At 38.6% G+C, this 17,043-nt stretch overlaps 1 protein-coding gene across 14 annotated transcripts in view; it reads left to right on the top strand.

Annotated features, from left to right (window-relative positions):
• Window positions 1-17,043, top strand: part of TAFA2 (TAFA chemokine like family member 2) — a 203,176-nt gene that overhangs the window by 166,809 nt on the left and 19,324 nt on the right. For all 14 annotated transcript variants that reach the window (XR_013537053.1, XR_012087391.2, XR_013537050.1 and 11 more), the window contains exons 3-4: window positions 1,237-1,389; window positions 2,431-2,555. Coding sequence is in view for 4 of the 14 variants with exons in the window: in XM_078376890.1 (XP_078233016.1) it covers window positions 1,237-1,389; window positions 2,431-2,555 (278 nt within the window). In the remaining 10 variants the exon portion in view is untranslated. The remainder of the gene's footprint in view (window positions 1-1,236; window positions 1,390-2,430; window positions 2,556-17,043) is intronic.

Genomic DNA, 17,043 nt, shown 5'->3' with positions numbered 1-17,043 from the left:
ATAATGATGCTATTTTGAGAAACTAAATATTTCTTTACAGGGTGCCAGGTTGTTTCTTTCCATTGAGAATACATATATCAACATTATACTTATTAACTTCATTCGCAGAAGGTCCCTTGTGACATGTGTTTTATAAGGACTCTATTTCTTATGCCATTATAAGATAACATATAGTAATAGTAAACTCCAGTCATAAGTTCCAGGAGGTTTGTAGACAAAATAAAGCTACCGAAAATCAAATCTGAGATATTGGTGCACCTGAGGAAATCAGAAATCATTCCAGTAAGTACTGAATGGACTAACTAGTTACAAAGAATGGAAATAATTCTATTTTGCTAAATTCCTTCTCCTTATCTATTTTGGGATGAGTCATTTTGACAAGAAATTCTAAAGCTACTTGGGTCCTTGCCTCCAGGAAGACTGAGAAAGAGAACTCATTTCCTCACCTTAAAGTTCTCTGTAATTTATGCAAAATTCCTCACAATCTTGATCTTTGGCAAGCACGCATACTCATACATACACATATGCAACAAGCAAAGAAGGATTGGTTGATTGTTAAGAAATATGAAAATAATCTACCCATATTCAGTGCTTTAACTTCTTAAACAAATTGCCCTAGTGTTGGTGAATTCATGCAGTTAAATAAATTATTTGAACTGTGCAGTTTTTGTGTAGAAATTGTCAAATTTGCACAAAACATCCTTCTCACCAATATCTTGTCAAGAGCACCAGGACATTCTTGCTGCCAAACAAAGTGTGTTGTGGGTTTCATGTGCAAGAAGAAGAAAAAATTAAAATGTGCACTCCTTGAATTCTGTGTGTGTGTTGGGGGAAAATGGAAAACTGATTGCTTGGCTGGTTGGAATACCTAATAAGAGTACTCCACATTGTGGCATTTCTTTCCAGATCCGATGTGTTCTTTTCTAAATGTCTTCAGCACTTCTAAATCACAAGAAACTGGAAACACAATTCCAGCTTCTTATGTGTGTCTGATCACGTTCCTTTGCTGCTTACAACTGGCCACACATATGGCATCCCTGTCTTTCCTGAAGAGAGTCAGGTTTTGGGGTGTATAGAACTACAGAATATCTTAGAGAAAGGAATCAGATAAGCTCTGTTTAGAAGCATACAAGCATTTTTCTGACGACATCTGCAGTGTCATTTCTGCTGTAAAAGAATTCTGCTACATCTCCTACAAATGTCATTACTGCTGTCAACATTTTCTTGTTTCCACAGCTCATCATGTTAAAACTGGAACTTGTGAAGTGGTGGCACTCCACAGATGCTGCAATAAGAACAAGATAGAAGAAAGATCACAGACAGTCAAGTGCTCCTGCTTTCCTGGGCAGGTAGCAGGTACCACTCGAGCAGCTCCTTCTTGTGTTGATGGTGCGACATATTCTATGGTTTGTTCTTCCGTCTTGAGTCATACGCCTTCCTGGGTTCTTTAAACAATTGCCTTTCATTTAAGCCTGCCAGTATTTATAATGACAAAGAAGATGTTGGGAGTTGTCTGAACGTATATCCAAGGTGAATGATAGCTAAAGGTTTTATAATGAATTAGCAATCCTGGCTGTGAGAAGACCTTGTGAGGAGTAATTTGATGTAAAATCTGAATACCATAGTATTGTATCACATTGATATATTTGAGTGTGGAAAGCCACATCAATATTACTCATACTGTGAATAACAAGATTTGGAGTGGGTCTCATCACAACTGTGCAGAAACAAAGGGCAAAATTTCTCTACATCATGGTCCTGATCTATTTCAGTTTGCCTTTATACTCTCTCTCTTTTTTTTAATTATGCTAGGGTAACCTATGAGCCAAATATCACATGGGTTATGGCCCTAGAATGTTTACCTTTTAAAGAGGATTTTTAAATAAACATGATTTTTTAAAAAAGAAATGAACATATAACAATGGTCTAACATGGACTATCCTTCCCGCAAAAAACTTGTGATTTCTTTCTTGACATTGCAGTCAGCTACCATGGAAACCATAAGTATATCAAATTCAGAGAATACATTTCTCTGGGAAACTTTGGCATAAATATTTAGTAATTAATAAATATAGGCTACCTGGAAATAAGGGAGAGAAGAAATGGAGCTTTTCACAGAGATCAGGGCAACAGGATGAAGAGATGTAAGATTAGCTTGAAAAAGATTTTTTAAAGTAGTCCTAAAGTGAAAAATCTTTGAAGACAAATTGAAAGTATCACAATGCGTGGACAGCTCTTTCTTCCATTATAGATAAATGATGTTATATGTAATTGTTCTCTTTAGCTTATGACACAGATACATTTTTTAAAAAGCCATATAAATCACAGTCCATTTTTTATAATTTTCTTACCATTTCTCTTAGTACCAATATGGTATACGTTTTCAAAATTAGCGTAACTAAAAACAGCCTGTGTTTCCCCTTCCTTTAGCTTCAATAGTGGAGCAAAAATGGTGGTGCCACATGCAACCATGCCTTGAAGGAGAAGAATGCAAAGTTCTGCCTGATCGAAAAGGATGGAGTTGTTCTTCTGGGAACAAAGTGAAAACAACAAGGGTTAGTATTGCATTCACATGACATCTTGCAGGTAGCTCTAAACCAGAAGGGGAGTTCTTAAACATGGAGGAATGCAGAATCAGTTAACGACATTGTAGCGACCCCAGACCTACTGGAGTATCCCACCCTGTAGTTATGCTGCCACCAACCATTCGCTCTCCCAAGTCACCCAGACCAGGAATGGATTTTAATAAACAAGAGAACAAGGTTTATTGAAAAAACAAACAGGGTAAATAAAAGGATCAGGTAAATAGGATACTGGAACTTGGTATAGTCCCAATCATACACATACAACAGATTGGTTCCCACGGAACACTTTAAGGTAACGCACAGACCCTGAACCTATCCGTTCTGGCTACCTAGATAGAAACCTGAACCTATCAGGTATGTACTATCTGACGAACAGTTGTACCCAGTCTGACCCACAGACTCCAACTCCACTTCTCTACGTCAGCTCTCTTACGAAGGACTTCCCCCAAATATATACAGTACAGCTCCTCCCCCCTGATGTCCCGCCTTCCACTCCCCATAGGATGGAACTTTCCCTCCAAACCCATGACAGACAGGTACCATCAGTGCGGTATGTGACAGACATTAGCAGATTTACCGAATAATCTTTGGGTCAGAGGACCTATGAGAGGTGGGCTTAGTGATAATGCTTGGTGGCCGTGGGGTGTTCCATGACCATGGAACTAGCTGTTGCTGAAGGTGGAGTGGAAACCAAATGGAACGGAGTGACATGAAGGAGGACATGGCTAACATAAGCACCAAACAATAGCCCCCCACACTGCAAGGTTCTATTGTAGGTTACACTTATATTCATTAATTTTGTTGGATTTACTAGTTGCTAACAGCAGCAGTCCTAAAGCTGGGCTATTTGGGAGGTTGTCTAGGGCTCTAAGCTGAGGAACTACCAATGTAAGCTGAAGTGGGTGTCATGGTGAGTTAAAAGCTGAACTCAGTGGGTTATTTTTAATCTGTTGTCTGCAGTGAGCTACCAAAAATAGCAACTGGCACAAAAAATACAAATACAAATAAAACATCTGTGATAGTTCTTCTGTGTTCCATAGCACACTGCCACTGCTCAAAATGTGGCTTTGTGGGCAGTGGCTTGTGCAAATTATAGTACAGGAACTTTATGGATGGATTCTGTGGCACAGCAAGTATCCTGTTTTTTTCATAGAAAACACCAGAGACATGCCAGGGAAATAGTGCAAACAATTAATAAGGAAGTCAGTGCCTCCTGAGCTTTCTAGGTGAAGTCACACTGGATGGTAATTTTATGTAGCAGTTACCACAAGAAAAGGCACAGGGGTGGTTTGAGGTCAGGCCTTTTAATGGAGGAATCCTTTCTGAGTCAGTAATAGAAAAGGCCAGTGGTAGGTCAACTCCTAGGAAGGAGAAATAAGCACAACTTGATCCGATTCCTTTCTCCCTGAGTAAGAAAAAAAATGAAGCACATCTATGATTCTGCTTCATTGCAGGGCAAGGAGGAACTGCAGGCAAGAATTCTCATATGTTGTCCATGAATGTACTGATTTTTACATGTCACCCTCAGCTTCAAATGCACATGTGGTGCATTGGTTGGGGGCAGCAACAGCACACCTGCCCTGGCCCAGAGAGGAGATATCTGCTCCTCCTTCAGGGAGGAGACCCTAAAGATACTCCTCACCCAGGGCACTTTTTGACCTAGGACAGGCCTTGTCTGCACACATTTAAGGACTAGGCTTTACTGATCTCAACTGGAGAAGCTTCGAAATAAATGTGTTTAGGTATATCTTACATCGAGCATTCCTAAGCAGAATAAGTGGCTGAACTGCAGTTTAGAATTTTTTAACAGCCAAGCAGGGAAGAATTTACATATCAAATACGTAACTTCAGTATATTCAGCTACCATAAGCAATGTCATCTTCATTTTGCTTTTTTCGAACTGGGGCTGCGTAAGATGAGTACAGGGGAAAATCACCACAAAGGTACTGTTTAAGGGCTGCTTCACACATCTGGGGATGCTTTTTCTGATGTGAACCATATCACATAATATGTAAACCTCATGTGTATACAGTTATGGTAGATTGTCATTTCCCATAACACCTACATATAATAAATTAAATGAATGTAGACTTGTCGTGAGATGCCTACTGTGGTGAACTGGATAGAGTGATGAACCAGGCCTCAGAAACTCTGGGGTCGAATCCCTACTGAGCCACTTGGGGTTTGGAACTGGTAAAACAACTCCTTAAATATCTCATTTACCTTGAAAACTCTGTTAGGGTTACTATAAGTTGGTTTCAACTTGATGTCACAGAACAATAGACCTGCACATTATAACGTGTATGTGTGCTTCATACATTTTATGACATGGGATTATTCTGTAGGAAATTGGTTATAACACACAGTGAAACTTGTATACTTAGACAGATCATCTATGTAGCTCAGTGTTTTCTTCCACGATTTACACATTTCCAAGATGCTCTGGAATTTGGCTATTTATTTGAAAATGCTAGAACATCTGCATGCAAATTAAGTTCTCTACCATTCTGCAATGGGTTTTCTTCCTTTGGAAAATCCATAAGATGGATGAACAGGAATGGTCTTCTAGTAAGTAATTCTGTTTTCCAGACTGCATAATATCTTCTAGAAACAACATATAGTTAATGTTATGTGCTTACTAAAAGGAGGCAACACATGATGATGGGTCATATATTGTGAGGACAGAGAACTTTTCATATAATCTGAATACAGATGTCGGTATTTGTATACGAATATCTCTGCAAAGGTGGCGATAACTAGGGTCCAGCTCCATGGTGCCAGATGGTCCATTCATCAATCTGCCGCTGCCACGGACACCGCGATTCTTCCAATGGCTGTGCAGATTGTGATCGGTGAGCCACTCTTCAACCTTGCAGCGAGGCTTGTCCTCCCACCTCCTGCCAGGAGTAGTTAGCCAATCGCGATCTGCGAAGCCATTGGAAGAATCATGATGTCTGTGGCAGCGGCGGATCAGTGAGTGGACCTAGTTATTGCTACCTGTGCGGGGGTATTCATATACTAATACCCCATCTCTCATTCTGAACCATCTCTGAATACCATGCTGGAGCATAATTTTAAAAGTCTTAATAGTCCAAGAAAAGCCTGGTTATTTGAGGACACCCAAACTCTTTTTACATATCAGAGAATACTGTTTGTCGGCTCCTGCCAATATATTCTAAAACCTTGTTGATACATATGTGAAGCTGTGAAGGGATGCAGTTAATCACACACAACAAACACAAAAGCATATATGAGTGATGAATGAATTAAGCATTTGTAAAAATATGTCATACCTTGGATAGTTCTTAAACATGATGGTATATTTGAATGAAGGTCGCTGGATCCAATATTGGATGCAAGTTGTTTTAGTATATAAACAGATTATAGAACTGAACAGCACTTCAATCAAGTGTTGAAATGTTTTTGTTAATTTGTTAGTAACTCTTATAAGTCATATAGTCGTATACATATATAATTAGAGGTCACAAAGTCGTACAGTCGTATACATATATAATCAGAGGTAAGCTACACTGAGCTCAGTGGGGCTTACTCCTGGTTAAGTGTATAGAATTGCTGCCTTGGCATGATACTCAGCTTTCATCCAATTGCTGAAGGAAAGGACATACAATAAAAGAACTCTCTGTGTGCACCAGAGCTATCTTTGAAAGGAAATTTGAACATTGCACTCATTTCCAAAATGCTTGTGAACTGATGCGTCCAATCCCCCCTCCCATGCCATTACAGAGACTATGATGATTTGTGATATTAATGTAGTCATACAGTATGGAGCTGATAAATGTTGCTATAGCTCTCCTGATTTCCATTTGTTCTGCTAGGACCACTTCTGTGTGGTTGCCTGCCTGCTGAGAGAGGGAACAAAATAGGAATGGATAAGAAAGTGCAGTACTGAAGGGCTGAGAATGAATCCCTGGATATAGAGCTGGAATTTATCTTGAAACCAAGGCTGATATTAGTGTCAATGAAGCAGCTATATTGGTTGATGATCTGTCCTCCTCTGAATTACAACAGATGCATAAGCAGTTTAGGCAGCTGCAGAAGGCAGAAAATGGGACAAGTATTGCTGTCTGTGATGGTAAAAAAATGCCTGAAATATTGCTCTCCTGCTAAGCTTTTTCCCTTTGAGTTTTCTTGCGTTCTCAATTTCTTCTTAAAAATAGGACTGCAGTTCAGATTAAGCTAAGATTTGTTATGGTGTGTCATTTATCTTGAAAAACTAGTATGCAGTGGGTGTATTGCAGGGTTATTGATAGATGAGATTCTGTAGGATAGTAGAGTAATGATGCTAGCCCATGAGAAAAGCAAAGAAATATTTCCCATATTCTGGGCACTGTTGTTAACCAACTTAATATGAAATAGCAATTGCTGGCATCAAAGGATAGAATCCAGTGAGAGATTACAAAAGAATGGTGTAGAATGCTGTTTAAGTCTATAATGTTTTACCATTCTGTTCCTTTAGAAGTTAGTGGAAGCTAGAGTTAAAGTAAGTATGGAAGAAAGGCAGATTAAATAGAACCAAACTGATACCTCAGAAGGACAGTCATTAGTCAAAAGCTAAATGCAATATTATTATCCTCTGCTGGAGTAGACCCACTGAAATGAATAAGACTTGTTAGTCGCCACTTAAGGAAGTCTTATTGATTTCCGTGGGCCTATTCTGTTACAGATTTTCTATACCTTAGTTCACTTATCAATCAAAATGGAGACTGCTGCCAAGAAAGCAGAAAACAGATAGTAGGAAGGGCAGCAGTAAATATACTGGAGAAAATCTCAATGTATATGATGCTAGAGGCCAAGGCTCAGATCCATAGTATGGTATTTCCAAACACTGCATGGATGTGAAAGACGGACAGTGAAGAAAGATTATTTTTTTTGAAAATCATTCAAAATGTGATGTTGGAAGAGATTTTCCAGAAAGACAATAAGTTAGTTTCAGACCAAATCAAGATCATATCCAGAAAGGCAAATAATTGAGTTCTAGATTAAATCAAGTCCTAATGCTCACTAGAATTTAAAATGACTAAATTGAGCCTACTAGGAAAGTGTGAGGGCAAGAGGAGAAGGGGACAACAGAGGATGAGATGGTTGGATGGCGTCATCGAGGCGACCAAGATGGGTTTGACACAACTCCGGGAGGCATTGGAGGATAGGAGGGCCTGGCGTGCTCTTGTCCATGGGGTCACGAGGAGTCAGACACGACTAAATGACTAAACGAAATGAAACACTTTGGTTGTATCACTAAGACACAATATTCAGTAAAAAAAACAATAATAGGATGCAAACTAGATAGATAGACAGAGAACAGAGCTGCAAGGAGAAGAAAGCCCCAAGTAGCTTCTGAGAAAGGCATCTGGGGTATCAAGGAAGCAGAATGCAAACAGAATCTGTGGTGACCACTTGCAGATAATATTGTATATGCACAAGGAAAGGACTGGATCCAGAAGAGAAAACTGTAAAATATAGAAGTTATCTGTTACTGAAGTAGACAAACGCATGTGTGACCACTCTGTAAGTGAAGATAAAGCTAGCTTACTGGTGCTAGCCTTTCTTTTGCTCAGCTGAGTACTTCTGTGGCTGAGCCGCCAGGAGTTCTGCCTAATCCACAAGACCATCCAGTTTCTTGGTCTGCTTTTCTAAAACTCTGTCAAGTGATTGGACTAGTCAGTTTGCCAGAACATGAAACATTCATACAGTAATTGTATTGGATGCTTTTTAAAGTGTTCTGGACATAAAGACTAACGTCTTGCTACCTTAAAACATGAACATCCAAACTGCATGCTTGCATCATGGCTTCCATTCACATATATTTTGAGACCTTAATAGACCCCATGAGATAAGTGGGCTTAGTCCAAGGTAAGTATCTATAGGATCAAAATCTTTTGGTAGAATTAGATGTTGAGGGAAAATCTATATGCCCTCTGATTAACTTATTGTTTCTTCTACAATGGACTTTCTGCCTCAGGTATAATTAGATATGCATGCCTCAATTATCTGACTTAGGTTTACCTTCCTAGATCAATCACAAAAATAAGTGTGATAAATGCAAAACACAAAGGTGAGGATACTCATTCTGTGAGCACCTCTTATAAAACATCTACTTTGCATGCAGGGTGTGGAGAAATGTTGCTCCCTATTAGTATCTCAAGGGTTTTCCAATGTCCTTGAGAAATCTTACCTCTTGGGACAGAGTGAGATGCCTCCCCATCCTCTTTCCCATCATGATTTCTGTAAGCTGTGCAAAGTATGTTTTGTGCTAAACTCCCCTCTCTCTGCAAAGCTCCTGTCTTTCCCCCTTGGTGAAGCTAAGCACATGCGCAGCAAGTACAAGATGGTATAGGCTGATTGATACAAGCCATCCATCCAAGCTGCTACTTTTACTAGTCATTGCAAGAAATCGGTATCACATTTTTCCATTTGGCACCTTTTACAGAAGAGCACTAAACCTATTTTGAAAATACATAGCATTGCTTAGAGACAGGCATTTCCTTGTTTACTAATCAAGGATAACTACAGTGAGGATTTATGTTCTTTGCCTCAACTGAATTAGTTAAACAGGTGCAGAATGATTTTGGGATGTACCGGTAGCTTCTGGGGCAGATAATATCTGTTGCCTTAAATTTTGGCAAGATAGAATAGAGTGCACAGATTTGCCTCCAGCATACATTGGAATCTTGTGAAACAGAAGGCAGAAATAAACATGCCTGTTGTTTTGCTAAATGTCCAGCCTGAAATTGAAAGGGTGTTCTCCACTTTGGAACGCATTAATTGGTCTTAATAAAGGCTTTGTTCTGCTGTGCTTCTTGCAGCACGAATATTATAGAGATATCCTCCCAAGCTTGTGTTCATTTCTTACCTCTATCCAACAAAGTTGTTTTCTTTCCAGTTTCATGCATCCATTCATCCATGGTGACTTGTGATCAGAACGTTGGCTGCATGGAATATTCCCAACACATCCCCAAAGGGTAATAGTTCTCCAGTGTAATGTCTCTGTCCTCATCTTCACAGCCCTCAGTCTGTCAAGATTTAACAGCTCCGTACAGCATTATTTGTGAAGTGCCACAATCATTTCTACTCAGAGTGGTGAGTTAGGGCCACCGAGTGCTATTTATTTAGCACTAAAGCATGGGAATAGCTTTACAAGACCAAGATAAGGTCCAATTATTTCTCCAAAGTGCTTACATAAAACAAGAATTAATCATAGACAAGGGAATGATTAGGGACCAAAAAGCTGGGATTGTGATTAAAGTTGTGGAGCTACTTGTTTACGCTACAGCTCATGGTGACATATTTTAAATATCTGATTATTTAATATATCGGACTCAGCCTAATTCAAAATGCAAGGCATGCATGTTTCTTCCTAAAAGACCAAGGATACACAACAAAGATAACTTATGCCTGAGAATTTCATTGTAGCTACTGTATTTGGTTTTCCTGGGTTATTTGTCAGCACTGCATGCTTACAGGATAGCAAATTATAACAGTGGGCTTTTAGGCAGCAGCAAGGAATGCTGTGTAGAATTTTTTAAAAATGTATGTGTACAGACCAGAATGTCACCATGTAACATGATGTGGACCAGCCACAGTTGGCCATGCACGGTTCCCTCCTCCTTGGATGCCCTATTCCACCAGCAGGGAACTGGAGCCACATAAAATGGACTTGGTCAATAAAAGGTGAAAAACAAAGATGCTTTGTAGCACTCTTGAGAAAATAAGAATGACTTATCTTGTTTTTTCAAGTTAAGCAAAATTCCTCAAATAAGTGAAATAATACAAAAGCAAAATCCTATTGCATCACATAAGCCAAATCATAATTTTGGCTGTTGTTCCTGGCAGACAAAGAGTTCCTGCTGCAGATCTCAGGGTGTGCATGCATATACGCCAAGCTCACGTGTGCATGCCTCACTCCTGAAGAATCATGGTAGGGATGGTTTGTGTATTGGGGAGGAATGCTGAGCAACAGAATTTTGGCTGGGGCCTGCAGAATGACATTGGGTGCTACTTTGTTGTGTTGACTTGTAATGTTGAGAAACATTAAAGGAGTTGGTTGCATCTTTATAAAGAATTAACTGTGTGTTTGCTGCTTAGTAGACATGTGAGATTTGTTTCTTAAAATGAAAACCCAGTTGTTTTGTGGAAGGACATTTGCGCAAATTGTAGGCATTTTAACAGGAAATATAGTGCTTTGCATGGTGATGAGGACTCACACTCACTTGAAAATTCCTCATTGAAGTATCTTGTCAAATTGAGACAACCTAAAAGGATGAGAATGAAGAAATTAGGAAGCATAATTTCCATCTTTAGTTAAGAATTTAGGCCTATACTTTTAATTGATGTGTAAAATGGAACAGTATGTTGAGGAGATGTTCATGACTGATCATGTCTTATGCCACATGGAAGCTCAAAATAAGAATATACTGGCTAGAATACTATTGGTGGTTGGATACATTTTGCATAATTTGCCCTGGCTATTTGTGGCTAATTGACAAGAGGCTGGAACACATTTTGGTTATGTATATTTTCAGGTGTCTGAATGTGCAACAGAGATGGACCACCAGCACCTTGTCAGTTGGTTGCAGTTATTCATGGCAAGTTGCACAAGCAAATACCAGTAGGATTCTAGACACTTATCATTGACTTCATGAAATACATTTGGCCATGAAAATGAGACTCATGATTCTGCTTCTTTTTTTAAAAAAAAAAATTAAAAATGAAATTTAAAAGAGTGATGCTGTAGGGAACTGATGGTTTCAAAGACTGCAGTTATTGGGTATTTGCTATATATGTAGTATAAGTTTTATTCCTGTGTGGAGTTCCATTGAGTCTTCTCATGATGTTCCCAAAGCCTCAGTTTCATCATTTTTTTTTTCATCTGAGAGAGCTCAGGTCTGACTGATCCAGCATCCGGTTTGTCTTTCGGGTAGTCGACAATATTTGTAAAGTCTGCTCCATTAAAAATTATTGTAATTTTAGACACTCTTAATATTATTGCCATGGTTTAAAATGAAAGTATGGCCACTGTTTTTAATTAATTGTACAGTATGTCCAAGCTCCCCATAGTGCAATGCCTTAGCCTAGAATCAGTTGGAAAAATATTTTAAAATTGAAGGGTTTTTTTAAAAAAAAATTAAACATGTAAAATGAGTATCTCAGTGCAGAAATGTGTTAATGAGGACTTTAATGGTTGTAATGGAAAAGATTTAGAGATCTTCACTAACAGTATTTTTTAAAAATAGGGTGCTTAATCAGATCTCAAAGGACTATAAAGTATGTAAATAAATCGAGTTTGCAGAATTTTCAGTAAATAATAGGCTACATCTAATTATTTTAAATATGAACTGTAATGATGATTTAGAAGGAAGTGTATATTAGGTCCTATGGTGGGAATCTACTAGATCATTCTAAGTGCTTTAGAAAAAGATATTTGATGTGCGAGAAGCATCAGAAAATGATCATCGGCATCTGTTGGTGCAGTTTTCATTGAGTAGTGAAATACAGTACTTAACTTTTTTGCACTCTGAACGCAACTGTAGAATTGAGTCATTTTCTACTGCAGCCAATTGGTGGATTAAGTGATCAATAAGTCCTGAAAATACTCAGAATTCATCTTAAATCTCTAGCCATAAGGGCAGTGAGGGACAAGATAACTTGGGCTGCAGGCTTCACAGTTTTGGAGACCTACATTGGATTAATAGTCAGGCTACAATTTTATCTGAGTGTTAAGAGCTTAAGCTAGATTCTGTTCATGGAAAGTTGAAGTAACATGTATTGATAAGGAGTGTGTTCAGTATAAAATATATCTTTGGAAGTCATTTGGGTTTGCTTAGAGTTCCAGTCCAGCAGGAAGTCCTGAGTTCTTTTTGAAATCTTGTAGTAACTATTTAAAAAAAATTATTAAACAATAACAAAGAAGTTTTGTTAAAGGTGCACAGGTTAGATCAGTTGGAGCCTCATGATCTAATAAAATTTTAAAAGTTAGAAACTGGTGTGGGTAGTAATTCTATTTTTTTAACTGTTACATTACCAAACAGGACTTCTAGGTAGCAATTCAGTGTTTTCAAACTGAAAAATCACCATCTTGTTGCAGTTTGTTCATAAATATCTACTTGTGAGAGTTGATTAAGAGACTAAAGAAAAATTAATTTAGCCAAAGGGAAAGCTTCAGTTTACACAACTTGCTAAAGGTCTTTAGTGAATTGTGAGCATACTAGCTTCTCTGTGAATTTACATTGTTTGCCCCCCCCCCAAATTTAAATTCTCAAGAAGTAGTCTGTACTGGGCACTGTATAATAAAATAGTGGAAGAGAAAATTCAGCAGACTACAGACCTATTGCCTGATTGCATGTCCCTGGGAAAGTCCACACTAGACATTTCCTAATGTCTACCCAATGTGAAACCAAATGCTCATTTACAAGATAGGGGATATTTCCCTCAAGAATGCAGCTGCAAAAAAGGCAAATGCCATTTTAGGCTGCATTAACAGAAATATAGGCTCCAAATCCCATGAATTACTACTTCCACTCTATTTGACACTGGTTAGGCCTCATCTTGAGTACTGTGTTCAGTTCACTGCACTTTAAGAAGACTTCAGACAAACTGAGGACAACAAGGATGATTAGAGGACTGGAAACCAAGCCCTATGAAGAAAGATTACAAGATTGGACAGGCCTCGCCCTGAGAAAAGTAGACTGTGAGGAGATAGGACAGCACTCTTAAAGTACTTGAAAGATTGTCATACATAGGAGGGACAGAAGCTGTTCCCAATCATTCCACCTTGCAGGAGACATAATAAAGAGCTCAGGTTATAGGAAGCCAGATTTTGGTTGAATATCAGGATAGGATAGGATAACTTTATTATGGTAAAGGACCAGCAAGACCAGAACAATATAAAATAAATACCTGTACATGCAATTTCATAAAACTTAGCAGAATTATACATTCTTCCATTAAAAACAGGATAAATCAACCCCTCATTTCAAATTAATAACATCATAATCTGCTGAGCTGACTCTATAAAATAAGTGAAACCTCGGCCAGTGTTATGTTATAAAAGCATTATATTGTCTGTCTTAGCTCGCAACCCAAACATGTGGTCGTGAATAGCTATTGCTGCAGCACGGAATTTGGCCACTTGTAATATAAGGGTATTGTCAGAGAGTAGCAACTGTACATAATACTCCTATGATCTCCCAGGAGATTTGCAGGTAATAGGAAGTAAAAGCTCCATGGTTGAATATCAGGAAAATCTTCTAAACTGTTAGAGCAGTACAGCTATGGAACCAATTACCTCAGGAGTAAGGATTGCTCCAATGCGGGAGGCATTTAAGAGAAAATTAGAAACCATCTGTCAGATATATTTTGATTTGGATTCCTGCACTGAGCAGGGGGTTGGACTCAATGGCTTTATAGGACATTTCCAGCTCTACTATTCTGTGATTCTCTGACTGCTTTTCAACTTGTATTTTATGTATTTTATTTATTTTATTTTTACCCCACCCCTCTAGACCATGTCGACTACTTGTATATAAATGATGTACTTTCACCCCTGTCTAGTTCTCAGTATTTCTCATTTAAAATAGATAACGGAAATATTTCTTCTCTTTTTTTGTAAATGAGGCAGTATTCCTGCATCAGTAATACAGATTGGTTTATGACATCTCCTTTAGTCCTTTGGCAATTATTAGGAAAATAAAGGTTGGCATCCATCTGATTCATCAAAGGACCAAGACAGTATACTGTCAAAAATGAGAGCCTCTTCAGGAAGCATCCTTTATAGAGCCTAATGTGCAGCAAGACTGTGACTCTGGAAAAGAACCATTGCAGTTTCTTTTTTGTACTTCCTTTGTCTCATTTATAAGCTGTCTTCCTCCTGACGGGAGGAGTCAAGGCAGCTCATGCTATTAAAAAAAATTAAAGTTAAAACATAATAAATTATAAATTAAAACAAACTGTAGTAGTAATTAAAATACACTGAATGATTAAAATGTTTAGAACTTTAAAAACAAGCTTACTCCACTAAAAACCAGCATTCAAGGCCTCAGTTATGATTATTAAATGCCTGCCTGAAGAGGTGGGTCTTCTGTTGTGGGTGGTAGGATAAAAGGGAGAGAGGGTCAATCCAACATCTTGAGGGAGAGAGTTTAGGTTGGCCTGGGAGCAGCCACAGGGAAGACCCTTTCTTGTGTCCCCATCGAACATGCCTGCAATTGATGGACTCCTCTTATGATCTTAAGGACTGGGAATGACAGTGAGCACGGCCAGAGCTAGGCCATGTAGCCTCAGATCCTAAGCCCTGATCCAGATGAGCAAAAATGTAGGAGCTCATAAATGTCTATAAGTTTGGATCTCTGGGCTGAAACTTTCAGAATTTTGTCTGGGTAAATTTTGGAGAATTCTGGAAGTTGTCGTCCAAAAATACCGAGTAGCACATCCCTAGTAGCATCTTTGTTTTCATATTTTATATATATATTTCTGAATATTTGCAAAATACAGTATCAGAATTGCCCACTAGAGGGGGCAGGAAAGCATCTCTATTTTTCTGTTGTTGTGATCATGATGACTCAGCTGCACAGAGCACACCAAGTAACTATCTAGGCATGGAATTTTCAGATTTTGTTTCATTATCACTATCAGAATTCGGCAGGAACTCCCCCAGCTAGAATTCTGATAGCTTTAGCTGAAAAATCCAAGATATGAAGGGAGTATCAAGATATGCAGCTTAATAGCTGCCAAGGTTCTCTCTGCAGTGGCAGCTATCAAGCATGGAAAAGGACATTGATGGAGCTTTCTAAGATCCATGTTAATTACAAAGCACTAGGAGACAGTAGTTTCTCTGTTCATCAGACACTGTAGTAGATGCCTCTCAAAAATCTGTCAGACTCCTAATACAATAATATCTTAGAACTGCAGAATTAGAAGGGATCCTATGGATCATCAAGTCCAGGCCCTGTCAAAGAAGCTCAGTGGAGAACTGAACTCCCAACCTCAGTCTGTTTTTCCTTGGCATGGAACAGCGATATATCCTGGATCTCTTCTGAGAACTTTTTTTGGCCAAAGCTGACTTCTGGTAGGTTCTGGCTAGGGTGGGAGGATAGACTGTTTTAAATGTAAGTAAATTAAAGATTTTAATCACCAGATGATGATGGCATCCATGTTGCACAGTGTAAACATATGCCAACAGGATTTCAGCCATTGGCTCTACTATGGTTGAGAATTAGGGTTTCGCTTAAATATGACAACTGGAAATGTGGCACATGTTGGCTTGGCGATTCTTCAGTCACTGCTACTAGACAGAAACTTGGGCTTTCACTATATAGCACAATGTTATATCTTTAGTAACAAAAACCCCATATTGTAATAAGTATACTTCAGTTCATTACAGCAATGGCATTTTTCATTAAGCACAAACTTATCCAGTCTTCATTATGATGTCTTGTTTTAGCATATAATGAATCAAAATGTTATAATCTTTAGCTGGAAGGTACAGACAAATATTTATAAAAGAAATAATGAAATTGAGATATATCCAGCTATTTCCTCACACATTTCTTCTGTGAAACAGCCTGCAGTTTCACCATTTCAGTGTAGAGGAAGTTGGATTCCCAAGAGATTTTACTTGCATTCACATTCAAGAATGAATTCAGAAGTATGCCTAAATTGTGAACCAGGGGCTTTAAAGTATCAGAGTCTTCAAATGCTGAGCAGGAACACCTATTGTTTGAATTAAGCTACAACCATCCAGCCTATTACTGGTATCACCCTCAGTATTAGGAGTAGGAGATGCTTGAAACAATTTCCCTTTGTTTTTAAAATAGAAAGCAGTGTTTGGAGAACTAGCATGGTGTAGTGAAGGGATGCACAAACTCTGGGATAATCTTTTTAGGCCTGCCACCCTCCAGGGTTACTGCAGCCTCTCCAGTGGAAAAGAGAAAGGGCAAGAAAGTAATTTTATATTTCAAAGAATAAGCAAACAAATAAATATCGTCTGGTTTTTTCCCCCCAGTTTTTTTCCCCAAACATTTTTTTGCTAAAAGAAGGTATGTGGAACTCACCTTATTTTGGAGAATAACCACAATCTCTTGAGAGATTATTCTCCCATTGTTTTTTTTTGGGGGGGGGGGCACTGCATGCTTCCTACTTTTGGTTTTGTGTTTTAATGTTGGCCTAGTGTTCATGAGACAAAGTTCAACTCTCTAGTCAGCCATGAAGTATTGAGCAATGAGAGTCCAAAAGCCACCAAGCAAGAACTCCCCAGTCTCACAAACTTGTTCTATGTAGTGGGGCCACATGAAATGGTGGACAGAGCTCCTATACAGCTGAGAAGGAAGAAAATGCCAGTACATATGGCATGACAAAGCACACCTGTTGTACACCCCTCTTCTTCAAAACTGGTAAAGTTATAGGTGTTCTGCCCTCCATTTTATGAGGCATCCTGCCTCTGCTT

Source organism: Pogona vitticeps, chromosome 5 (assembly GCF_051106095.1).
Source record: "Pogona vitticeps strain Pit_001003342236 chromosome 5, PviZW2.1, whole genome shotgun sequence".
NCBI lineage: Eukaryota > Metazoa > Chordata > Lepidosauria > Squamata > Agamidae > Pogona > Pogona vitticeps.
This window is presented reverse-complemented; position numbering and strand designations above follow the sequence as displayed.